This window comes from Scophthalmus maximus, chromosome 1, assembly GCF_022379125.1.
Source record: "Scophthalmus maximus strain ysfricsl-2021 chromosome 1, ASM2237912v1, whole genome shotgun sequence".
Taxonomy (NCBI): Eukaryota; Metazoa; Chordata; class Actinopteri; order Pleuronectiformes; family Scophthalmidae; genus Scophthalmus; species Scophthalmus maximus.
In genome coordinates this window covers 12,934,397-12,961,731 of record NC_061515.1, presented here as the reverse complement: position 1 = coordinate 12,961,731, position 27,335 = coordinate 12,934,397, and the positions used below count along the sequence as shown (strand labels likewise).

The window sequence follows — 27,335 nt, the reverse complement described above, 5'->3', positions numbered from 1 at the left end:
TTTAATTGTCTTTTTTTTTTGCATTTTCTTTTTTTTTTATTATGAAAGTTCGGTCCCTCTATATTTGTCATGTAGTAGACATGGTATAGACATGTTTGAGTCTATTGAAGTGATATATCAGCATTTTTCGTCAGTAAATTCCATACACACTTGGTCTGAGTTGTCTTGACTGAACTAAACACCCTGTTGGCAAACTCCACACAGACTATCGTCAAACCAAGCTCTCGGCTGTATGGGTAAGAGTACGGATTCACGTGAACCATGTGTATCTGTGTGAGTGTCGGCAGACGTGTGTGTTTGTGTGTGTGTGTGTGTGTTTGTCTGTGTGTGCGTGTTTGTGCACTTTATGTACATTTGTATATCAGCCTTGTACCGTTTGAGGTTCAGTGTTGAGAGTGCATGTGTGTGTGTGTGTGTGTGTGTGTGTGTGTGTTTGTGTGTGTTTGCGTGCATGTGTGCGTGTGTGTGCGTGCATGTGTGCGTGTGTGTGGCTGCACTCTCCGGACACTCAAAGGTAGCAGACAGTCTGAAAGCACAGTGAACCCTGGGATTCCACCTCGGCTGGACTCTGAAGCGTCACCTGTGAAGGGAGGGAGAGTTGGGAAGAGGGAGTGATACATAAACATAGAGAGAGGGACAAAGAAGGAGGGAGAATGTGTTAGAGTTATAAATCCATTGGAGCTCTGCGTTTCTGTCTGATCTTTTCATCTTGACAAACATGCCCCTCCCATCAAACAGAACTCCTCTGTAGGCATGACTTGAACCACAATCACCTCGGGATGCTGCTACTTTATTCTTTGTTTCACTTTCATTTTGGTGAGTTAAAACAAGAAGGCGTCATTCACAGTTGTAAAGCTCTGTCTTTCAATAAATCATGGTGCTTTGACACATACACACACAGTGTCTGGATCATGCAACTCAATACAGTGAAAATCCATTATTTGTGTACTTGTGTGATTGGCAGTGTGTGTTTGGAGGTATGCATGTGTGCCTGTGTTTGTACAGCTCCAGTATCTGGGCATAATGTGTTTATGTGTGTGACCTTATGAGCATGTGCTGCACTCCTGTGCCTTGAATCATGGCAAGCAAACACTACTACCGACATGCATCACTCTCTGGCATTTGCAGTATAGAAATTCTGGGTGAGAGTTTAATCCAGACTGATGTAGGAGCAGCAGCTTTTATGGGTTCAAATATAGAATAGTATTTAATGAGATTTATTTCACATAAAACTTTCTTATTACCCACAAGGATTTGTTATGTAAAGGTTTATCTAGAAATAGAAACAGAATCCTTTATTTATAATGTGTGCTGCCATGTGACGGTGCCTCCACACTCTAACTTGACAGCAGCTGCACATTTTCTCCTCATTGGTAAAGGTTAGGGGTTTTTTGGAGGATTAAATACCCAAAACTGAAGAGATCCTCTATTCTCTCTGTTACATTTCTCCCAGAATTCCTATAGTTGAAGGCTGTTCTCCAATAAGCAAGAGGCACTTGTTTTTCCACCATGACAACCACATACTCTTTACCTTAAAACACGAGCTAGAGGGATAGAATGAGGAGGCTGGGATGGAGAGAAGCGAAGAGAGATTTCGACAGAGAAAGGGGGGAAACAAGAGGGAGGACGAGGAGGGAGGCAGTGAAGGGGAGAGGGAGGAAACACCACAAAAGCAATGACAGAAGATGTAAAAAGAGACCAAGGAAGAGAAATGAAGGAGCAAAAAAACTAAGGTGCCACATTAAACAGTGTCACAAATCAGAATCCAGGATTACAAACTCAGCCTATCACAGTACAGCTCAACAAAATGCATGCTCACCCAAAAATAGTGGGCTTGTGTCATTAAACTTACAAAGGCTCGTCTGCTCGGCTCTCCTCCTCTCCTATACTGTATGGCCCCTGTTGTGGACCGGTTCGTAGCAACATTTAAAATTAGTGTGTACTGTACTTTTTATTATCGTTTTATGGCATCTTGTCCAACATGGCCTTCCATTGTTGTATTTTGCATAAAATCAGCACTTAATGATGATATTGTGCAGTAAACTATAATGCTGCTCTGTATTTCTTCACCAGTCCACCTCTGGAAAACCTCTCTATACACACACCGACACAACAAGAAGTATGCTCTTCTGTATTACACACTAACAGTGTAACACAGACACATATGTACACACAGATGCCCGCGCTCACTACTGTACCCAAACAATTTGTTCAAATAATAATGACACCAAACATAACACTACAGAAACTGATCAAAAACAAAGCTGCGAAAAAGTAACGAGCGTTGCTACAGAATTTATCAAGTTACTATGCAGGGATCAAATATCCAATCCAATCAATTGATTCTGAGTACAGTCCTGGCTATTGACAGTTATTGATCAGTATGTGCACAGGTCAATACAAAATAAAGTCACAATGCACCAAACACAGTCTGTGGTCACTACAGCAACAGGACATGCAAGTCAACGCATGGCTGGTTGCTCGAGGTGACAGAACAAAAATTGCCAAAGGCAACCAACACAGGCAATCAATCGCCACAGCAACCCAAACACAAGCCAACCAATCAACTTACAACAATGCGAGAGGAAGGGGGGGTCAGGGCTTTATCGGTCACTAGGCAACCATTGCCATAGCGATGGGGTCCTCGTGAATTATGATTGGACGGAAGGGTCTTGGGTGAGGTAAGTTGCCGTTTCAGGAAAAGATCAAAACAGCAGGAAAGAAAATAAATAAGATTGTGAAAGAAAATAAAAAGGAAAACAATACTTTAGTATTTTCACTTTTCCTGAATTGAGTAACCCAATGTATATTCACTAATATGTCATGTTAAGTTTCTCCTCTTAACTTTTTACCATCAGTTAACATTGTAGTGTCAAAGCTTAAGTTACCTTCTTCACCTTTTTTTCACACTAACCTAATTTCAACGTCCTGCTCCCCCAACATACAACACCCCACTGCCCTTGATGTCGTGTCACTCATCACTTCCTGACCACCACCTCACCTCTCTTTATTTCTTCCTCCTCCTCTTGGTTGTCAATCAGTATGGGCGGTTGGCATCTTTAGGCCTTTTGAGCTGCACTTTCAGTCTTTTCATGCCAATCTGGAAACCATTCATGGCCTGGATGGCGGCCTGAGCGCTGGCTGGGTTGTCAAAACTCACAAATCCTGGAAGGGAGAGAGAGAAAAAAAACTCAGGTTACCTGAGTTTTCCCTCCACAAAGCCATCACCTGGATTTATCATTTGTCCTTTCTTATCTCTGCTACATCTGCTCTCCCCTTTCCCTCCCTCTTTCTCCCCCCATCTGTGTGTCTCACCGAAGCATTTGCTCTGGTTGGTGGCACGGTCCACAAACACTTTAGCTGAGATGACATTGCCAAAGGGCAGGAACATCTGCAGCATCTCAGAGTCACTGAACTCCTGGGGCAGGTGGTAGATGAAGATGTTACACCCCTCTGGACCTGACACACACGTATGCACACACACACCCACACACCGAAACACACACACCCACACACCAACACACACACACAAACACACACACACACACAAGCAAACACACACACACACACACACACACGCACAAGCACACACACACACACACACACACACACACACGCACACACACACACACACACACACACACACACACACACACACACACACACACACACACACACACACACACACACACAAACAAACACACACGCGCATTAGGTAGAGTGTTACAAATGACCTCAGGCTGTGAAATCCTTGTGATAAACAACTTTAAATTGAATAGAGGAGTGTGGCCCCAGTCAGACAGGAAGTCACATCACCTTCTCTCTGCTGCTGTTGCTGGGGTTGCTGGTGTTGCTGGGCAACCAGTGTTGGCTGCTGGGGGAACGGCTGCCCAACCAATCCGTAAGCTGCAGGGTACGCCGCTATTGGGAGAGACAAGACAGTAACAAAATCTGATTGGGTAAAAACAACAGGTGGCAACATAGCTGTGTCCAATAGAGTCATTTCATTTGAACTGAAACGTCTCTTGCTGAAGGTGAAAACTATTAACTGTAATAGCTGAATGGAGCAAGTCTGTTAAACAATGACACCATAGATCTGAGTCTGGTGCTCACACATTCAAGTCCCCCTTCACCATATGCTAGTGAATCATATGAGGAACCTGTCAAATTGTGTAAAAGGCATATCAATCATCACCAGCCATTAATATGTCTCTTGCGTTACAATTAAATCAGATAGATTATAACAAAATGTATGTGATCAGCTGTCCTTTAAAAAATGTCCCTCCTTGACACGTTGGCAGTCAAACTGAGCGCAGACACATTGACCTTGATAATTAACGGGTTGAAATTTGTATGGGCAGGCGTGTCTTTACTTGAAGTGCAACTGAAGGGATTTTCAAAGCATCTCCCATTTACACCAGGACCTTTTAAAGATATTTCACATTCATCCACATACAAACTCAAACATATGTTATTTTAGGGGGGCCTTACAGTGAGAAGAAGTCACTCACAGGTGAGGTCCAATGGTACTGTCCATTCAGTGGGCTTCCCCTGACCATCCTTGTGGCCTGTACACTTTTATCAAATTTTATATAGTTTACATAGAGTACATATAGTGAGCACTTGTCTGATCGTCTTGAATTACCGGAGCATCTGAGCTGCTGCATTTACAGCTTTAAAAAAAAGAAGCACTTTTTGTTTGTATGCCTCATGAGCCTGCCCAGTGATCAAGTAAAGTGCTTTTTAACCCTATAGTGAATCTGCTGTTTCTTCTTAAGGCTTGGCTCCATTGTTAAACATAAGAGTATACTATACATTTTATGTACAGTTATCTAGAGAGTAATATTTTTGAAGAATCCAGACCAAAATTACATGTTGTCAGTGCTTTGATCTGTCTATACACCAACCTGTGTAGTGCTGCATACCAGCGTACGCCTGCTGTAAAGGGTCCAAGGCTGCTACTGGACTTTGAGCTGAAGAGTGAAAAGATGAGATAAAACCAGTGAGGATGATAATAAACCGATTTTCCTAATTAAATGTCTAAATTGCAACATTCTAAACATCTGTATGACTTTGTTAAAATACCTTGATATGGGTGAACACCATTTGTGTATAGTGTTTCTGTTGCTTGCTGTCCATTAGCTTGGGCTGGCAAACTGCTGTAACCGTTCACTCCTATTGGTGGAGGGAGAGCTGGTACAGGCGTTGCTGCAATAGTTGGTGGAGTGTTTGTACCTACAGACATAGATAACATCCCAAACAAGTCTCTCTCATTGCGAGTCTTTAACTAAACCTCCAAACCCGTTTTTAAAGCCTAAAAATCCTTAGCTGTGCATCATTTGTGCAACTAGCTTGCTATATTTTATGAAGATTTTAAGGAAAAAACAACATGATTGACTAAGTACATTGCCCATTACTTTTATGTTGATGAGGCAAAGCATCTAAACGAAAAGTTGCCTTGCATAATAAAGACAAACTAAACATTTTGAGCTTTAATTTACACTGCTCTACCCAATACAGCACCTCTGAATGTGTCTGACCATGCAATTCAAGTGTGTGTGTGTGTGTGTGTGTGTGTGTGTGTGTGAGAGAGAGCTTACCCGAGGATGGTGTGATGGGTGTAATGGGTGTGGCGATGATTCCGTTGGCATTGAGTGCTGCCATCTGCTGCATCTGTACGGCGGCAACTGTTGCCACAGGAGACAAGTATGCTGACTGGGCAACCAGGGCCTGCTGTTGGACAAGCTGTAGACAGGGAAGGGAACAGAAAAAGAGGAAGGACATGGGGAAAATGAAGGAACGAGAGAAACGAGAGACGGTTAAATGGATATGGGAAAAAGGCAGAGAAAGAGAAAAAAAGAGGGGGGGAAATGGGAGGAATAGACATGGAGAGGGAGTGATGCAGGAACAGATGAATAGAGATCTAATTACAAGGCCATTATGTCCTAAGTCAGTAGGTTAATGGTTGCGTGTTGCGGGAAAGCTAATGCCAGATGACGTATGTTCTGTTGTCTGGGTAATAACATTAGCCCCAATTAGACCACTGATAGCCTCTTCAAACTTATTACATCCTTTCATAAGCACAGCACTCGCCTTACAAACTTGGTGTGTGAGTGGAACAGTGAATGTTCCTGTGTGCATGCGCAGCTTGCCTGTGCGTTGACCGCCTGTGTGTAGGCATTGTAGGCGGGGTAATTGAGGGTCATGGGGCTGAAGATGCCGAGCTGGGAGGCCACCTGTTGCATCCTCCTCAGCCCCCGCTCCTTTTCTGTGTCGGCGAACTTCACCACCAGACTTGACGATGCTCCCTGTGAGGAGACAGATGGAGACAGACCTATTTTTCAACTGCAATTACAAGTAAAGTTATGTGTTATCTACTTCATGTGTTGAAGGGACTAGGCTCCATAGTTACTCATTCATTAAATTAAAACCATCCATTTAATCCCTTTTAGAGCCAAGGTAAGCCTACATTACATTATTACCTCCATTAAATACACAAGTCTTTGCAAGTTAGCCTTGTCTGTGTTATATATTTCTGTTTTTAACCATTTATGTTCATGTGCATGCAACTTACAGGCATTGTGCGGCTTCCGTGCAAGCTGTTGATGGCAGCCTGGGCTTCAACGTGTCCTTGGAATTTTACAAAAGCGCACCCTAAAACAAAAAAACACAGACTGCATGAAATTACAAAGTACTGATAAATTAGAGCAGGTAGTGTGCGGAATGCATTTTGCGTGGGTCCTACCTTTGCTGGTGCCGTCGGGTCCTCTCAACACAGTACACTCGTCTATGCTGCCGAAAGGCTCAAACAGCCTTCGGACATCCTCATCACTCTGTTGCTTTCCCAGCATGCCCACAAACAACTTCCTGTCCTCTGAGGGACCAAGGACATGTGGAAGAAAAGAATACAAATTTTCATTAAAGTGGTCACGTCTCCGATGATAAGCCGGTCAAATCTAGTGTCAATAGAAAGCTATCTGTATCTGTGGAAGCTTTAATTTTTTCTCCACCAGGGAGCAGTATTGACTACAGAGAATAGTGATGAGCGAGCGGAGTGGAAATCTATGTCTGTGTGTACAATTGTGTGTATTTACAAAAAAACACAAGTCCAATAACCCTGCAAAAAACTCCACTGACTACTTTCCATCTCACTCTTATCCATCTTGACACCTACCTTTCTCTCTGTCACTGTGTGCGTGTGTGTGTGTGTGTGCGCGCGCGCGTGTGCGTGCGTCTCACCTCCTCTGCCCTCGCTATCAGCTGGTTTCACCTGGATTGGCCGATTCATCTGTGGCACAAACAAGCAGGAACATTAACACAAATGGTCGACGTAAACAAGTCTCCTCTCATTTATCTCTCTACAGGACTCTCTCTCCACTTACAGTAAACTGTGATGACTTTAGTTTTGTGTTTTTTTATTTATATACAAGGAAAAAATGCACAATAATAAGCATTTCTTTTAAGGTTTCTGACAGTGTGAAGTGAAAAGGAAATCTAGTGGAAAATGGTGTAAATGGCCAGATTTCAGTTGACAAACTAACAGTTTAGATAGAAGATACTGTATATCGAAAAATTATTTAGTTCCATATATAGTGTGATTCAGAGGTTTTTGAACCAAATTTTTAAACCTTAATGAATCTGTGAGTGTATGTGTGTGTCCATGTGTTTTTTTTAGACCCTGATAAATAAGGTCTAGCAGGTGACAGGTGTGTCTAAACTCTGTCCCTGGCTACTGTCGTTCTGTCAAAACACACATCTTACTCTCTCTGACTTCTCTCTCTCTCTCTCTGACACACACACACACACACACACAGAATGGCGGGGGATTGAGAAGTGATGAGATTAAGAATGCAGGCCAGCTGAGCTGGATTACAGAAGAACTAAGGATTAGATGAGGGACAAGAGTAGGCTGAGATAGAGAGGAGGGAAGGGGGGGAGAGGGAAGGAAGCAGGGAGAGATTGTAGTGGGATGAGATGACAAGTGTGAAGGGAACAGGCGCAGTCAGCTAAAAATAAAAGGATGGAGAACGTGAGACAGAGAGGGAGAGAGGCCTGGGGGACCCCGACTGACTTCGACCGACTAAAAGGGCAGGTGGATGGCCACCCGGGGAGTGAATGGAAAATACTGGAAAAAGAGGCATTACATGAAGAGTGAAACAGAGACACAGAGAGTGGGAGGATGAAAGCAGAGCAGCCCCTGAGAGGATGATTCAAAAAGAATAGAAAGAAAAAGGAGGAGGGAGGAGTGGGGCGTGATTCAGTCGTGACTCGCTCTGTCTAAAAAATGTCACGACTACAGAGATCCATTGCCTTGAGAGTTAATGCATGCCTGCACACACATACTCTGAATGGCTTAGACTATCTACACATACACACACACACGGTTTGCCTCACACACGTCCACAGAAACATACTACACACAGTGCTTAGTCATGGCACTGAGGCAATGAGACAAAGTGTTAATGCCAGAGGGATGTGGTGGGGGAGGAGAAGGACTACAGAGTAACGGCGATGAAAAGTGGCTAGAAGTGCAAGGAAGGGAGAGACGAGAAAAGGATGGATTCAGAGAAAGAATGGAGTGAGGAGAGGAGAGAAGAGGGGCAGAAGGGAAGAAGGGAGTGACATCGAAACACAAACCAGAGCAAAGAAACAAAAGACGACGGGATGTTTTTCAAGGAGACTCCAATCTAAATCAAAACAACCATCTTTTATTTTTTTATAATAAACACTGACATCAGTCAGGCTCATATTTAATCTTCACTCTTCACTGTTATGACAGAGTGGAAAGTGTTTTTAATTAATGCATTGTCTCGCTCCCAGTCAAAATGTGATTTGTAGTAATAGTGGTTGAATTACTGCACTTGGCAACTATGGACAGTTACTCAAAGACAGAGAGGAGAAAAACTCTGAGGGAAGAAAAGCGAGATGAGAGAAGCGTCAGGAAGGAGGGGAAAGGGAGGGGATGAGAAGGAAGAATGGAGAAAGGTCCCAGTGGGGTGTTAAGGCAATGTAATGAAGCTGGTAATTGAGGAGAGGGCAGAGCAGAGAGAGACTGATCCATACATTTGATTAATCAGCTCTTAGCTGTCACCACAAAGCTATTGATCTAAGGCAAGGCCATCACATAGTCAGAGACACAAACCCACACAGATGCAAACACACACACACGCACGCACGCACGCACGCACACACACACTGTAGAGGAAGGGATGATGTACATTTTTAACCCCGAACCTGTATTGACTGGAGCTGTCAGCTTAAACATAAACTTACAGAAAGAATACACACACACACACACACACACACACACACTCACACACACATACATACACACACACTCCGCCCTAACAGTTTTCTGCGACCTTGGATTCACACTGTCCGTCCATCCATCCATCCATCCATCCATCCATCCATCCATCATATCCCAGGCCTGGTGTTACTGCTGTCCATCCTCGCAGCCATCCATCTTGCGCTATCAACTCATCGATCAGTCCCGTCTTGTTCATTGATTTTGGGCTGTGTTGTACAGCAGGCTGATTGTAGCAAGATTTGTGTCCACTAACCCTTTCTCTATCCTTCCATCCATCCATCACCTGTTCCATTTCTTCCTTCATTAGGCCTATTCAAGCTCATCCCTCTGAACTTAAACAGGCTGAAGAGCAACGCCCAATGATTACAAACTATGGCTTATCAATGAAGGCTTATCAATCTGTGTGTGTGTGTGTTTGCGTGTGTGTGTGTGTGTGTGTGTGTGTGTGTGTGTGTGTGCGTGTGTTTGACCTTTTGATATTTTTAGTTATGACAGAATATAGAACATAATAAAGAAAGATGTCAGCAATGGGAGAGGAGATAAAGACAAGCAGCTGGTGAGATGTGCACACTGCAAAGAAGACACAATGGCATCGGATAATTGGCATGGCAACCAGCTTGTTGTCATGGCAATCGTATGACGGCACACAGGGTAGGTAAACAAGGATGCTGGTTGCCAAGGGCGACTGCTGTGCTCTTTGGATAAACAAAGAATTTGTGCTGCAGAGTTCGCTGGCTTCACGCTGCTCTTTCTCGCTCTATGAACTGAAGAGATATGGGACAAATGAGCACTGGGTATTAGTAAAAAACATATGAGGACAGGTAAACAGATTATGATGAAGAGATGCGGGCAGGATCGAGAGGGGGAAGTTGGTGTGAGATAACTCTGAGCAAAAGAAGGTGAAGGAAAAGGTGAGAGAACTGAATCTATATTATAGCAGAGTAATTAAAATTCCCTCGGGCCCAAGAGAAAAATGCAAATAACGTACAGTCCCAGCTAGTCAGTTACATAGCACTCCCCTCCGCCTTTCTCTCTCCAACACACATGAACAGCCACACGCTCCTTTCAAGTCAAATTATTCTCTAATTACTCACGTTCCAATTAAGCCTTAATTAACAGTAGCCATCTGCAGACGTGTGCGCGTACAAGGAGCTGCCTGAATACAGTAGCACGGTTTCATCCACCCTGCTGCATACTAAGAAGCCCTCACTGGGAGTTTCTGTATCTCTGAGGAAAGTGGATTCGTGAGCGGCGGCGCGGCCATGCATGAGGGGCGAGATATGTGATATATGATCGTGTGTGAGCTTGCATGACCATTTGCACTCAGTGGAGGCACATCCGCTCACACACGCATGGCCAGACCCTGCATGCAAATACTGCTCCATTCGCATGCTGTGGCTCCAACACAAACACAGTGCATGTCACTCACATGCCGTGCATGCGCCCACGCACGCACAGTATACACTACACTTTTCCCCACTCCCAGAGTACCCGCCCCTTTGCCTACACACAAACAAACACATACTACACACATACAGTTAATCTTACTCCCTGCAGTAATGCAGAGAGGATTGTGCCAGGATTAGGGGATATTAAATCCTTGGATTATCCAATCAAATCGTATTCTACCCCCTTCCCCCACCTACGCAAAATCGGGGGAACAAACCATTGCACCACATCATGAGGGTAGGGGGTGGTGTGTGTGTGAGTGTGTACATTTGGAACATAGATTATATTACAGTGTTGAGTTTTATCTTTTTGGTCTTTTTTGCCAACAAAACATTGAAAGGCGGCTCTCCACAAATGTTCCTGCAAACAGTAATATTAAAAGTGATTACAGTGCACAGCCTGACAGCAGACAATGGTGAGTGTGTGTGTGTTTGCGTGTGCGTGTGTGTTTGCGTGTGCGTTTGTATTTGGATGAGGAATAAAAAGAAGAAGAGTTTTTCCTCATACAAACAAACACACACACACACACCCACACACACCCTTCACTCTTCGGTCCCCCTCTCCATCCACACAATTTCAGATGTCCATTTTCCAGAGTGCAAAAGAAAGGAAAACTATTTTTATCCCTCCTCCACTATTTCTCCGTCTTCCTCTCTGCTGTCCCCACTTCCCCTCTTTCCACTCCCAGCTCCATAATCCCTCATCCCTCCATACCCTGACATGGGCATCTCTGCTTTAAAAAAAATCTTTTTCATCCTGTCTCTCTCTATCCTACTCTCTCTATTCCCCCCCCCCCCCCCCCTCGCTCCATCTCATATTTTTCTCCATCATTGCTGTAACATGCCTCGCAGGCCTCCAAACTCATTATCATCAGTGTAGTGAAGCCTTATGTTGATTTGACAAAATCAGAATTGAGCTAAGTAGCAGCAATGTTAACCCCATATCCTTCTCTCTGTGTTTAACACAAAAAAATGCTTTTAATGTTTTTTTGTTAATGTTTTTAAAAGGGCACACGTTCAAATCCATGTAATCAGTCCAAAATCATGTTCACTGCACATGGCTTTCTGAGAGAGAAGAGCAAAACTTAAAAAAATGAATGATATAATATTTCTCATTCAATAGTTTGTTGACACTGTGCCCATATGTCTGTTATGTCTGCTGTTGTTTTCAAAAGATATTAACACACAAGTTTGACAAAAAAGGAAATCTGTAGTTTGGATGTGGTGATTATACAGCTACAGGAACATTTGTTTTTAATTTCTCTCAAATAGAACGAACAGAAGTTTTTCAGCTGGAGCTGAATCAAGAATGAATCTGCAATTACTTTGACAATGAATTAATCATTTGAGTCGGGGGGTTTTTTAAAGAAAAAAGTGGAACAAATCCCAAATGTCAATAATTTCAATTTTTTTCTCCATGACACTAAACTGAATATCTTGTGTGTGTTTTGTTTGTTGTACGAACCAACACATTTGAAGCTGTCGTAATGGGCTGTGGGAACATGTGATGTGTCTATTTCAGGATTTGCTTCGATAAATCGAGAAAATAACTGACCATCAAACCATTATGACAACAAGCATTGGTTGCACTCCTATTTTCATCAATTAGCTGTAACTGTAAAAGGTAAAAGGCAGAAAGATCATATGTCATGATAAATAAAACTAAAGACAACATTTAGTCTTGAGTCACATTAACAATTCATCTACTCATCACTCAGCTCTGTTGCATGTATCATCTGCGTATGAATAATCAATAACAGGAGTGTTTTTTATGAGCTGCGTTTGAGCGTATTTATATTTCAGTAAAACTATGGCACGTGCCATCACGGCTCTCTGAAGAGCTGGAGTTTGTGGCTCTCAGTCACAGCTGGATGAAGACACAGAGATGAGAGAGGGAGTGGGAAGGTGGAGAGCACAGCTCTCCGCCCCACCTCTCTCCCTTCTCTATCGCGCCACATTAAGGCTTTGCATCCCCCGGGTTACCTAGCAACCTGGCATCTTGGTCGGCTCGGTTGCCTGGCAACGGGGGCCCGGCAACCACAATACAAGCTCCTGAGCGGCCCATCCCCCTGCTCTCATCCCACCTTCCTCTGTCTCTCTCTCTCTCATTCCATTCTTCACACCTGAGAAGTCTGCCCTCCTTCTCCTCCACTCACTACTTTATCTGGCAGTTTACCCTTCATCAGCCTCTCTACTGGAGCATCGATTACCAACATATTCTCCTCTCTCTCTTCCCTCTTTCTCTTTTTATCACTCTCCATAGTAATGGTACCAAACCATGCATATAGCAGAACTAACTACCCTGTTGATCCCAATAATATTATGCTGTTTTTGTCAAACCCCAATGAGAACACTTTTTTCATGCAGCAGCGGAGCACTCACTGAAATTTGATCCTCTGGATTTAATCCAACATAATCCAGCAGCACTATAACAGATAACTATTAGACCTATGCACTTGGACCTTCTTTCTATTTTAGGAAGTGTAAGTCCTTTGGGAAATGAGCTGGTGAATTAAAAAGGCTGCTCAAACCCATACAAATTCATGATTGCTAAAATCTCATGTTCACTGAGATTATATTCAAATACGGAGCCGGTGACACATTTTCAGATGCTCAAACTGTTACAGAATCAGGCATAAAATTAAGGCAAGACAATTATGCAAATGCTCTGTATGTTCTTCTAACAGCAGAGCTGAATGGAAAAATATCTCACTGACTTCTACAATGTCATAGTTTGTTTTTTTAAATCTTACTAATTTATTTTTCCTGGGGTTCAACTCAAAATGTATACTTTCAATTTCAAAAAATGTACACTGTGTTAGGCTGTACTCCCTTACATGCATGATAGATACAGTATCTTCATATCACATCATAAAATATGAATCTGCTTTAAGAAAGTAAATTTGGCTAAATTCTATCACTGTTGTCTTTATGATTTTACATCTTACTTTTGCTGTTGGTATTTTCAAATTTGGTCATTGAAAGTGACTTATAATAGAGAAATGATGCAATATTTTGAGTAGTAAGACTGAAACATGATGAAAACGGAATTACATAGTCAGACTACATGTTTTAAGATTACATTTAGGATTACATTTGTAGATTATTTATTAGAAGTTATATCCTGATCTAAATCTGAGAAACCACATCTATAAACCTGAAAATGTCATAAACCACACACGTGTGCACAGCCTTACAATCAGCAGTTCAGAATTTGCTTAAAATCTTAATCTATAAAAAACTAGAATGGCACTGGAGCGCCTACAGTAACTTCGCCAAGGCCCAACAGTCTCCTTAAATTTAATCAAGCTGCACTAGAATGCACACACTCATAGATATCAGTCCCCTGAATATACCGGATTTACTTTATCAAGATCCATGAATTCCTCTCTGGGAAATCAGAGAAAATGTTTTTAAAAAACCTGCAATATCACGGAAAGTAATAAAAAAAAAGCCATTGTCTGGATGTGCGACAAGATTCAATGGGTACTTTCTTGGCCCACGTAACATATTTCCACAAAGCTTTGTGGAAATCTGTAGAGTAGTTTTTGCGTAATCCTGCCGAGTAACAAATAAACAAACCAACAAACCAACGAAGGGGGTGAAAAAATAACCCCCTTGGCGGAGTAATGAACAAAACCTAAAATTGTTTAAGCATAAACCTAAATACTTCATTTTATTTGGCACGGACCCACACTCGTACTCCAAAGTGCATTGCCAGAACAAAGCTCCTGTCACACATTAACAAACCAAAGAACACAGACACACACACACACACTGCTGTTCCATTCTCCTGTCCTCTGCTGTTGTTCGGAGCACTGTGACGTGTGGTGATCTACGCCAATGTAATCTGGTGGTATAAAGCTCCAGCTTTTCCCTGTGGTCAGTGTGAAAAGGTCATTATGTAGACAGCAGGTTGAAGTGTGGTTAGCGAGGGGAGCAGAGGTCACACCCCAGGTGCAACCAAAGTCCCGTCATCCCCTTGCCTACCTAATCACACACACGCGCACACACACACACACACACACGCACAGACACACACTAGTGGCCCCCTCTGACAGATGTCTCTGTTTAAACTGACAGAAGTGCACCCGGACTCCCTCCCACTCCTCCACCACCCAGAAAAGCCCTTTTCTTTCACACACCACCCGCCTGCCCCTTCCTCCACGCTCATTATAGACAACTTTTGTCTTGTTTCCTCTTTCTCTCTAACCCAACCTCCTCTGCTCCTCCCCTGTCTCACCCTGCCCCCTCCCTGTCTATACATCCCTATTAATGCCAAACCTCTACATGGCCCCCCTCAATTGCTATTAGCCCCTTAACTCATTCAGATAAATTCACACACTTCAGCCCTTACACCCCCCCATCCATCCGCCCACCCCGTATGGACCCTGTTATATACGTTCCACTCGGTGCAGACATGCTGAGACAAGGTGTCTGGATTCCAGGCAATAGGTTTTAGTACATCAGTCTCACAGGGACAGAGTGAAACACACTAACTCATGCCACCGCACACTTGACTTGGCATTATGCATATTGTAGAGGATTGTGTGTATGTGTATATGTATATATGTTGAAAAACATAAAAAATAAAAAAATAAAAATATTTGTTTAAATGCGCAAAAACTACAATTTAATGTAGAAAATATATATATATAGCTGTGAAATTAACTATAAAACTTATTGGAAAATAATTTTGTCCTTTCCACTGGGGAACTCAGCCCATGTATATTTAACCCAATGAAGGTTTGAAAACAATTAATCTGGCAGCATCTGCATCTACTTCAATTCAGCATTTTTAAGATGTCACGTGTTTCTGTCCATACAGACTCTGAGAGTTGCAGCACATGCATGCAGTTTGCAGCTCCTAAAGCATACTGTACCGATCTGTGCTTGGAAATGGAAATGAAAAGGGCAAATGTTACAGTAACTGGAACAAAAAGGGAGTGATGTTTGCTATATGATCTGGCACTGGACATCAGTGACACTACTCGATGATCAAAGCCCTACCCAAGTGCAAATGCTGAGATCTGGGCATCTGTTAAGGTCACTGTATTTAAGTGATTTTTTGGCACACTACTTTCTGGCACTTATTTTCCTGTTAGACAATTCCTTAAAAACTCAAATATATAAATGGCATTCTCCTTGTGGTCTTACAACAATCAGCCAAATTCCCTTGCCAATTTGTAGCTGTCAATCTATAGTATTAATCTTTTACATCTACTTTAAATATGAAGATTTCAATAGACATGCTTTGATTTGCAGATTTAAGTGTGCAGCTTGAAGTAAGCCAACGTGTGAATCCAGGATTTAATGGGCACGCTACAGCTGTCCACGCGGCACTTCAGTCAGGGTCTGAGGCTTTATGTTGCCAGAACAAAGCATGGATCAGTCCATCAGATGCAATAATGATGACTGGTAATTGCAACTAAATAATCTTTTTCATTCTGTGATTGTGGAAAACTAGGCCGGGCAGATTTTTGGAACTGGTTGGATTTACAAAACAGATGGTGTGCGATATGGACTCAACTCAACTTAGGGCTACTTTAGAGCTCAGCATCTGAGAGACACGGATTTGGCAGTGAACAGTCACATACCCTGGTAATCATGTGTCCACACAAACATAATTTTCAAACTGGCCGAGATACAAATGTTCCTCTGTGTGCATGTGCGTGCGCATCGGGCCTTACAGAGGCAGGCGCTCTCCAGGGTCAGGCTTTTATGAGGCTATGATTAGATTCTGCCTCAATTTGGTGGTGAAATATGAGGCAGGCACTCTTTCTCTCTCCATGTTGAATGCAGAAATGCACTCACACTCACACACGTGCGCGAGCGCACACGCGCACACACAATACGCACACACACACACACACACACACACACACACACACACACACATACAGACACACACACACACACACACACACTCAGCAAAGACTTTTGTTTAAAACAAACATGCTAAATCCCCCTTGGTCTTAGCTATACACACCCCACACAAACACCCCTCTGCTCTGCATATACCCCCACTGCATCACTGTCTCTGGCACCTCCTCTATCTCTCAACTTCTTGCAGACACACCGACACACACACACACACACACACACACACACACACACACACACACACACACACACGATTCTACACCTGTCTCTCTTACTCCCTTCCCATCCCACACACAGTGAGGATAAAAATAGAGAAGGAGCACAAGGGAGGGGGAAGCGATACACATCACAAACCCCATCAGGCGGGGAGCGATAGAGGCAGAGGGAAGGCAGAGGAGGAAGAGACAGAGAGAAAATAAAAGATAGAGGGAGTGAAAGAGAGGGAGCAGGGGTCTGTTCTAAATTGAAAGTGCAGCAGTAAGCAGTGAAGGGGAATAGTAAACAGTGCTGCTGACCACATAAATATGCTAAATTAGCCTACAAAGTCGCCCTAGTGGATAATTGCTCATCATAGCTTTGCCCCATAGGGAGGCTGCCTGCCAGGCATCTTAGATTCCACATGGAAACACACACAAAACATACACAACATGCACATTTTACACCTCCTGAGTGGATCTGATGAACATCAACTCAAAGTACTGGATGATGGACACTAACTTGAACTGGGCCTAACTTTCCTGTCTCCTTAGTAGTTCGTTACACTTCTAACATACTTAAGTAAAAGAACGGTTTTGGGTTATGAATGAACCAAACTGCCATGTTAAATGTAATGATAGTAATGTTTGTATTTGTCTTTCCTCCCATAATTAAATGATGTAGAACTAAGTGTAAAGAAGTAGGGCTGGTAATCAGGTGGCTGCTGCTGCAAGTACCCAGCTGAGTCCATGTGAGTCCATGCTGTTCATGCATACTGTATTAAGCATGGCCCTTTGAGCCCAGGACATAAATAACTTCACTCCTTCTCTCTTCGATCCAGGCTCAATAAAATACAAAACAGCTCCTGACATGTTTGCACAATCCAGCAGCATCCATGGAATAATTCTAATTTATTGGCATCAGAACACCGTCATATCATATGCAGTTAATCAATATCCACAGTACAAACTTTTATTATATTTTTTATAAGTGTATCGATCTTCTGCTGTATCAGTTATTGTTAACTACTTGTCCTGTAGCGCTTCTTTGGCCTTTTCGATAATTCAGTGGGCATCCAGTGCGTTATTGGATGTATGACGTGCGTGTGTGTGTGTGTGTGTGTGTGTGTGTGTGTGTGTGTGTTTGTGTGCGTGCTTCGGTTTGACTCTAATCAAAGAAGAGAGAGCAGAGTGCTGCCTTGAGAGCAGTGAAGCATGACAACACACACCTGGTAAGCTGCTTATCACACTTTAATTTCACATACACTGAGATCTGCGGATGCCAGCGTGACCAAACTGATGTGTGTGAGTATGTTTGCATGTGTGATCTTGTACACGTTTGTGTGTGTGTGTGTGTGTGTGTGTGTGTGTGTGTGTGTGTACGAACACTTGCGTTTAAAGTAGGACAAAGATGAAGGGATTGATAAACGCAGAGAGAGGAGAGTGCAGATTAAATGGAAAGAGAGATACTGACACAGAACAAAAGAAAGATAAGGGAGGAAACACAGCAGCAGTAGGCCTGGGAGAGTTAGAGCGATCGACGGAGGGTGTTGGGAGATATAAGGTTAAAATCTAAACGGGCTGGGAGTGAAGTGAGGCCTGATGAAAAGAGGGAGAGAGAGAGAGAGAGTGAGAGAGAGGAAGAATGGATTGGGGGGGATTAGGATGAAGCAAGGACAGTTGTATGAATTATTACTGTAAATTCTGTGCGTGTAAGAGCGAGGGTGTGCATTTATTAGTGAGTATGTGCAGCTTTGAAAGGTACATGGGCAAGGGCTGTCAATGCTGTGTCCCTGATGTGAGTCAAACCCCGAGGACTACTAAAAGGAAATGAGAGAGTAAAAAGAGAGAGTAAATAGTAAAATTTGCAAGTATGTGAAGTTTTCTGATTGCTAAAATGTTCCTGTTCATTTAACTATTTAATCATTAAAATGATTTGTGGCATTTTTGTTCAAATATAGATAAATTGGTAATGATATACAAGCCAGAGAGGCTAACAAAATGCAAATGTAATTGGCTTACATGGTAATACCATCTCCAATTACACTAACAGGTGCATCATTACATCGTGTTTCTCGTACATCATTCATAAATCACCTAAAAACGAATCCTGCCCAGAGAGCGTTAACTCCCGAAGAATACTTCTAAAATGACACAGAAATGAATTAAGGACATTCTAGCATCCAACTTTCACTTCACCATCCACTCGTCAGCAATCTGTCTGCATTACACTAGTTAATGTTGGTTCCAAACACTTGTCACGTCCCTCTAATGGTTCTCCTGGTAGGAGAGTTTAAAAGCTCTTAGACAAGCCCTCATCAATTTGTTGGCTAGAGGCTGACCCCGACCTCTGACCTTAGACACACACTGTCAGCCTACTGCCACCTCCTCTGGCCCGACGAGACACACCCTACTCACAAAACCATTGTACCTCTCGTCGCGTGGAGCACAAATGAACCTTTGTCTGTCACACGATCAACATTTTTTCTTTTTATGACATTTTATGGACCAAAATCGTTTAATCAAGAAAATAGTGGACACATCGATCGATAATGATAATGATTGTTAGTTGCAGCCCTAGTTATGTAGATATGATAATGACTAGCACAACCTCCAGTCTCAAGTTCAAGAAGTTACAGCATGATTGAGAGTTTATTTTCTTATTCGTCCTGTCCTTGTCACCCCATTGTGTATTTCTCTCATCATTCCCATTTGGTACAACACCAGCATTCAAAATGCGAAGAAGAAAATACATTTTTAAATGCAAATAAGCAGTGATATGCCACGGCTAAACATGAGCTCTTTCATGTGGATGTGTCCCGGGGGAATCTCTGCACCACATCTAATACAACAAAACATCTGTATGCTACAGTGGGACCTGCGAGTGGTTCCACTGATAGATTTCTGCCACCGTGACTAATACAAGGCATCTTTTTCTCTCTCTCTCTCTCTCTCTCTCTCTCTCTCTCTCTCTCGTCCTCCGTTGTTCTCTCCCTCACTTCATCTCGTGCTTCCCTCTGTGCTTCTCTTTCCCGTTCTGTGTCCAAATTAAACACAAGGCGCGGGACTCTCCGATAAGACCATCTGTTCATCTCTCTCCCTCTCCCTCTCTCTCAATCTCTGTCCTTTTTCCTCATTTTCCAATCTGACAGTCTACTGCCCCTGCTGAAGCTATATCTGGGGACATTTTCTCTGTATCCCTATGTGTATTTATCTCTGCCCATTCATTCATCTACTGGCCGGTTGTAACTGTTAAATCAGTGTTAAATCCCATCAGGGAGTGACAGACGGGAACAGCGCGAGTGCTGTGCAGCATTGAATTGGTGACCATGCCTAAATTGCTTGGCAATGCGTGTAAGAGAATCACATCTGTATGAATGTGTGATGCTACAGTTCTATTAAAGTCGTATGAGGTGCCTGACTTTCCACCAGTTCCCTCAATTAAGAGTGATCCCTGCATTCAAGTCCCACTCAGCCAAGACGACCACGCACGCACACATGCGCACACATCTCATAACCCTTGCCCCGCGGTGAGTCCAGGATCGGACTATGAAAATGAGTTTGTGAGAAACTAATCATGCAGCTTAACAAGTGGAGCCAGGGATGAAGGGGAGAGGGGGAGGATATGGAGGAGATGGGGGTGTGAAACGGTCAAAAAGGTCAACTAATCAAGAGGAGGGGAAATGAGACGCGGAGTAGAGGAACTGCTGTGGTGGGGGTGGGGGTGGAGAGAGGAGGACTGACGTTGAGAGGAGGACTTGGGAAAAGGGTTACCATAAATGACTGTGAAATGAGAATCCGAGGAATAAGCGTGAGTGTGCAGTGAGGGAAAAAAAGAGTAAAATAGAGCGGGAAAGCAAAAGGGGGGGTGAGGGGGAAAGGAACAAGGGATGAAAGGGTTGGGGGTAGTGAAGGGAACATTCTGTGATATTCTACTGGTGCAGAGAGTGTGGAGGACGTGAGGGGAGGAGTTGAACACAGGACAGAGTGGATTTGAGGGGGTAAAATAAGAGATAAAATTGGAATGAGGGAAAGCAGACAGCGAAAAGAATGGGACAATGGGGGGATGAGTGAAAGAGAGGAAGAAATCCTCGAAAGTCATTTCTAGATCCTGTCAAAGAGGGCAACTGCCAGGGAGGGGGAGGAGGTAGAAGAAGAGGGAAGACTCACAGGACATAGAAATGGTAAAGACAGGTAGTGGAAAGTGACAGCAGAGATAAATCTTAGAAAAGATACATAGAGAAGATGGCATCCGTGCTAAATTAAATAACTGAAATTAGTATGTGGAATTATTTGGAGATAAAAGATGTTGATTTATCCTTTTAAAGTGATATCAAAAAGAGTGAAAGCGATCAACAGGGTCATTAAGGAATTGCGTAAGAAAGAGAGTGGGCTTTGAATATTTGGTGTAAAACTGAGTACAAAGCCTCCATTAATTATTATTAATCAACCAACTAACAGTCAAACTCCCCATCAAATCAGCTCTTCTCATATTTTTGCAATCCTCTTAATTTGCTCTGAGGACATTGGGCTCAAAATGGATAGAGTATCTCCATCTCAGGCAGGATACTCCAAATCGAGGGAAGCCACATACAGGAACAGTAATGTTACTCATTAATTGTTCAGACCCAGCACATCACAGCCACACCCTCACTTCAGTACTTTTCCTCCTCGGGGGAGCGCTGCTTCTGATTGTTGTGTGCCGGCTCTTTAGTAAATCTGTATCACTAATGAGCATCCACCCTGAAAATGTTTCTTCCGTGTGTCCAGAATAGTGGAAATTCTGATAAAGCAGGCGCATTGGGTAATTTCCCTTTTCTAAGGGGAGCCTGTTATTGAGGTCATCAACAGGAAAGGATAAAGTAAAAGGGATGAGTCGAAAAATGAAAGGGCAACACGAGGAGCGGAACGCTACACAGCAGACAGTGGAGAGGTGATATCTGCAGAAAGGTCAGTCCCCTTAGTAGGCCCTAATTGGATTAACGTCATTGTTAACACGCTGTGTTTATGTGTGAATACGTATGTATGAATGCAGAGGCCTTTCCCAGTTGCATGGAAAACGCAAGCATGATCGCAATATGTATGTATGTATGCAGGGATTTGTGTTTGAGTGTGTCAAAACATTTCCCCTCCCCCAAAGCCTTTACTTCAGGCTCTCCTCCAACCATTTTCTCACAGAGATCTTATCAGCACCCTGGCTTGTGGAGAAGGTGCAGTAGCTGAAACGCTGATCAGTGGGAGAGTGACATAGAGAAAATGAAATAGAGGACGCCTCAGAGATGGTAAAGGTACATTTGCTATTCTGTTATAGCTATAATCAAAGTTTAGATAAAGCAGAGGAAAATGTCATTTCTACAAAACGGACGATACTTTCACAGCACTTCGTTGTCGCTGGGTCGTTGTGCGCACTATACTTTTAGTCTAAGAAATAGGTTAAAATGACAAAATGTCTCAAAACAGCTACTGTAAAATCCATTGTAAACTGCAGCGGAAACCAGGTCAGAGAGAAAAAAAGGAAAAAAAGAACGAGGGAGCGACAGAGAGGTACAACGTACGAGACAGTCACTGATCTCGCAGTGCCCCATCCATAATGAACAGTGTCCTACCCCTGCCCAGCCGCAGCACACGATCCCTCACCAGAGACCGAGGGAGACTGGGATGAGACAAAGGGGAATGGCCACATTAATTACACACTCTCAGGGCGGGAGCTATCACCGGAGGCTAACAGAGGGACCGGCACAGAGATGGAGGGACAGTGAAAGATAGAGAAATGGAGATGATCACGCTCACTGAGTAACTTATGTGTCTCCGGTGAGAGGGGGTGTTTGTCCTCGGCAGCAAGACGCCTGCTGGCTGTTGTGTTGTGTTATGTTATGTCACAGTGTTACTAATGAGAGTGGAACATCCAATAGTGTGTGTGTGTGTGTGTGTGTGTGTGTGTGTATACAAGGTAGTTGGCAGTGGCTGTGCATGTACAGGGGGTGGGGAGTGGGCTGTGGGCAGTTTTGTGAGTATACATGCAAGTCTGTGTGTGTTGTTGCACATGTGTGAAGTGTGTGCCGTCTGGGTACGCGTGTCAGTGTGTACGTTTGTGTACTTACCCCTGGTAGTGTCTTCTGCTCGTGCAGAGCACTCTGGGCTTTCAGTGCCGACTCCCTCGCACAGTACGTCAGAAACGCACATCCTGTCAGACAGAGAAAGCGAGAGACGGAGAAAGAGAAGGACAAGGGATGAAGGAAGAAAAGATCAGTGATCGCTGTTTCTGTCTCTGTATCACTCCCCAAAAAACACATACAGCCACAAACCATTTAAGTCATTTAGACGTGTCCTTTTCTGATACCTTCCCTGATTACTCGTCACCTATTCTGAATTTCCCAAAGGCTTGCTGTGTGAGAGGATAAAATAAATATATATTCATGCACTGTAGCTGCACTTGACAACACCATGATGATGCACTCGAGAGCAGAGAACGTCACGCCACGGCACGGCACATTTCAGAACGGCACGGCACGAGTCAGCACACGACAGCACCACAGACGTGCGCTGGGCTAACGGGGCCTTACAGGCTGGGAACAGTCAGGTTCCTGCCCTATACCAACCACTATGCATGCCTCACGATCACTCCAAATACACTCCCTCTGTGCTCCTATGTGCTGTACCTGTGCCTGTGTGTGTGAGGGAGGGGTAGGTAGTAGAGCCGGCTGGCCAGAGCAGTTTACTACACCTGTCACCGGCACTAAGACAACAAGATTAGCAGCAGGTTAGCGACCAGTGTAGATTCACAGTGAAGAAGAGAAGATTTGACCATTAGGAAGGAAACATGTGAAGAATTGAGAATGACTCAACACATAATGCCATAAGGAAAATAAAATACACAGGACACACTTTAGCACGCACAGGAAGGCACACAACACAAACTGACACACGTGCATGCATCTTATGGCCCATCTCATTGCTTCATGAGAGGCTCACTCTTGAGCGTGGGGATTCTCAAAACAACAGATTCTTTCCCCTGTGTCACCCGGGCTTACAGGCCCATTACACTGATTGGAGCATACAGCCTAATCTGGTTCACAACACACAGGACCCCAAGTCAGTTTGTGTCTGTCTGTGTGTGTGTGTGTGTGTGTGTGTGTGTGTGAGGGAGAGAGAGGGAGAGTGTATTTGCTACAGCCTATTCCTGATCGCTTGTTAGAGGTGGCCACTATTTAAAGGCTCCTTGTGGTTAAGGAGACCCTCAACTTTATCATAAACCCCCAGAAAATCACACATTTATCATAACCTATAAAACACGCATGTTCACACATTTCCATAAATTTTCTACACAGGCACCCAGTTTTATTTCACTCCCACATAAAAGCTCTTTCGCTGCGCGTAGTAACTGAGTTTGCCCATGGTCTCACATTGCAGCGTTAACGAGCGGCGGCGACGAGAGGAGGTGTGACAGTAACCATGGAGACATGTGACACTCGGCGCAGGAAAATCCGCCCATCTATCCGCCTGACTGTCACACGTCCATCTAGCATCTGCTATCTATCTCTCTATTTGTCTTTTTGTCTTTCCGTGTTTAGGCGGTGTTATAGATGGCGAGACCTACCTTTGTGCATGCCAGTGTATTTGTCCTTAATCACAGTTAGCTCATAGATTTTGCCAAACTGCTCGAAAATTGGCTTGAGGTCCTTCTCTTCCAGATTCCGGGGAATCTGGCCCACAAACAGCTTGATGGCGTCGGCCTCCTTCATCGGGACAGAGTGGAGAGGGTGACTGGGTGACGGCGGGGGCTGAGGGGCAAACCGATCCGGAGCAGGTATCCCTGGTGAGGAGCGACCGACGCTGGACCAGTCTGTGGGTCACAGCCAGTTGGGTGGAGACAAAAAGAAAACAGTGGAATACGTTGATCAAAATGCCTTGAAAGTGTATAATGAACAGTTCATAAGTAAGGCACTTAATATATTTTAAAACTTCAATGGTATCACCATCCCGTTTGTAGTATTTCGATAGGGTATAATGTTTATAATATTATATTCATAATTTGTTTAATATTATTTTAGTTGTAAGGTAAGAAACAGAAAAAAAATAAGAATAATAAAATGACAAACTTGCTAACATATCCTATTTGAATGTGCTCTTACACTATGAAATATTCTCCCCAATTATGTAAATAAATGTGAAGACAATCAGCGATCAGCGTGATTATTTTCAGTATTTATTGCCCAGTCTGATGACAAAGGGCTCCGGTGGCTTCTGGCGGAAAAGAAAAAAAACAATTATGCAAATGTTAATTAGCCAATCAAAAAACAATTATGGTACTTTCTGCCAAAGTATACAAAAATATACATATATACATCATACACATAATTCGTAGGTGTATGTGTGTGTGTGTGTGTGAGAGAGAGAGAATATGGAAAATATCTTTGAGGGATAAACAGGGTTCAGGATCCTTTGACACGCAGAAAGAGGAGAAGGATCGTGATCGGGAGGAGATCCGTGCAGTAGAGCGGTTTCTTTGTTTAGCCAGCTGTAGGTTACAACATACACACGGATGTCATGGGGCTCCCTTTGCTCTTTGTCCGATCTCCCCTCAATGTACACACACACACACACACACACACACGCGCGCGCACGCACAAGCACACACACACACACACACACACACACACACACCAAAGCAAAATAGCATATACGTTGAGCTCCTACCGTTCACAGACGTTCGCTTGTGAGCACAGTGTTGCCCGCGCGGAGGGATGATGCTCTGCTGTCCGTCGGGTCCCCGTCGTTGTCCTCCCTCAGAGCCTCAGTCCTCCTTCCTTCCTCCCCTCTCTCTCTCTCTGGATGCTCTCCGCTCTTTGTGCCCGCTCTCCCCCTCGTCTTCTCCTCCTCCTGCTGCTCCTCGCTGTTGCAGACGCTGCGAGCTCGTCCGTGTTTTTTCCAGGGGATAACGAGAAGCCGGAGGTGTGGAGGAGAGAGTCCTGGCAGGTGGGACCACAACCGCAAGCTCGTCACCGGGCACCGCGGAAATTCAACCGACCTCGTCTCGACTCTCGCAGAGTTAGTTGTCACTTTCGCGACTGTTCAGGTCCTATTCACTCACAAAGTGGCGGCGGGCTCACCAGGCGAACTTCCAGCTGCTTCCACTCGCTCGCCTCTCGGGGTTAAGCCTCTCTCGGCCTCGCCGTCACTGTTTCAGCCGCGTCTCGCTCAACGTTCTCGCTGTTTCTTCTCGTTTCCTCGCGGCGTCTCACCCCTCCGAAGGCTGGATGGCTTTTCACGTCCTGCGCCGTGTCTCCCCCCACTCTCCGCCCCCCCCCCCCCCCCCCCCCCCCCCGCTCGCACCGAAGCGGTTGCTAGCGCGTGACGTCACTCCCGGGGACCGTCGACAACTCTGTTCGCCTGAGCCACGCGAAGAATGAGGCACAACGTCGCGGCCCGCTCGCTCAATTACCCCCAGCAGGGGTCGATCTCACCACTGCCGTGTGGTGTGTTTATATCTACAGTTTTATTTATTTTTTTCAGAACAATTTAAAGTCATTTAAAAGAATCGCTTTTCCCGAGCGAAGATTTTGCGGCTGGGACTTTTCAGACGTTGCCTAAGCGACACGGAGCGCGGAGCCGCCTATTGTTCTCGCCGCGAGCCCTGGCCTTGGTGCTGAAAAGATGCCTCTTGACGTGGAGCCGAGCGCGCGCCGCCGACGTCGTGCACCCAATCACGACTGCTACAGCTGTTCACGCCCGACACCGAAATCACGCTTACACCCACACAGAGTGAAATGTGTGACGGTGGGAAGAGGAGACGTAGCTCCGGGTTGGAGTTGGCCTACTTTACAGCCTGTACTTTGGAAAACCGGCCCACGTCGGCCTTTGGAAAGAAAGGCAGCTTCCACATCACACACCCGTGGAAAAATTATAAAATAAATAGCTTCAAAATGTGAGTGCGTGACCAGTGTTGGAAGTATGACTGGGTGAAAAGAGAGAGTCATAGGGTTCATGGTAATTTACTCCCAAAGGTCACCATCTGCCTGCCTTGCCTCGTGCCCTCTGTGAGCACACACACACACACACACACACACACACACACACACACACACACACACACACACGCACACACACACACACACACACACACACACACACTCTTGCATGTATATCACTATACTCCAGGGGCTTCTTTACAAAGCCAGAAGTGGCACGCAACAGCCCCTGCGCCCTGTGGATGTGAGCGATGGATCACGCCATGCACCGGCCCGATGAAGGAGTCACAACACACGCAAACGCAGGACCAGGAATGCTGTATATTACTCAGCTCTTTTTGTGAGCCATGTATGCAGCCATCCTTTCATCATAGAGCAGCAGGAAACAAATTATTATTTTTTATAAAAATGTAATGTAATTATAACTGATAATGCGTACATACCCCACAAACCTCCCCTTGGCCCAAAACTAATAATCTAGCCAACAAGTGCAATGGGCTAATTTTCTAGAAACACTCCAGCCATCATCTGT

The 27,335-nt window shown here is 44.2% G+C and overlaps 1 protein-coding gene across 7 annotated transcripts; it reads right to left on the bottom strand.

The window, feature by feature from the left end:
- On the bottom strand, positions 1-26,119 carry LOC118316419 (CUGBP Elav-like family member 3). 7 transcript variants are annotated; one of them, XR_004795197.2, is made up of 15 exons: positions 25,533-26,119; positions 24,433-24,678; positions 22,937-23,019; positions 7,240-7,288; positions 6,746-6,874; positions 6,575-6,654; positions 6,153-6,308; positions 5,601-5,745; positions 5,086-5,235; positions 4,908-4,973; positions 3,817-3,921; positions 3,316-3,459; positions 3,002-3,165; positions 2,573-2,671; positions 1-580 (listed from the first exon to the last, which is right to left on the bottom strand). XR_004795197.2 is itself a non-coding variant. In XM_035644236.2 (15 exons), exons 3-14 carry the CDS (start codon positions 24,575-24,577, stop codon positions 3,038-3,040), a joined length of 1,380 nt encoding a protein of 459 aa, XP_035500129.1. In that variant the 5' UTR covers positions 24,578-24,678; positions 25,533-25,804; positions 25,927-26,119; the 3' UTR covers positions 1-580; positions 3,002-3,037. The 7 variants fall into 7 exon arrangements, 6 of the variants coding, with proteins under 6 accessions (XP_035500129.1, XP_035500119.1, XP_035500136.1 ...); XM_035644236.2 differs by lacking the exon at positions 2,573-2,671 and having other exon boundaries at positions 25,533-25,804; positions 25,927-26,119; XM_035644226.2 differs by lacking the exon at positions 2,573-2,671.
- Positions 26,120-27,335: the final 1,216 nt, after the last annotated feature.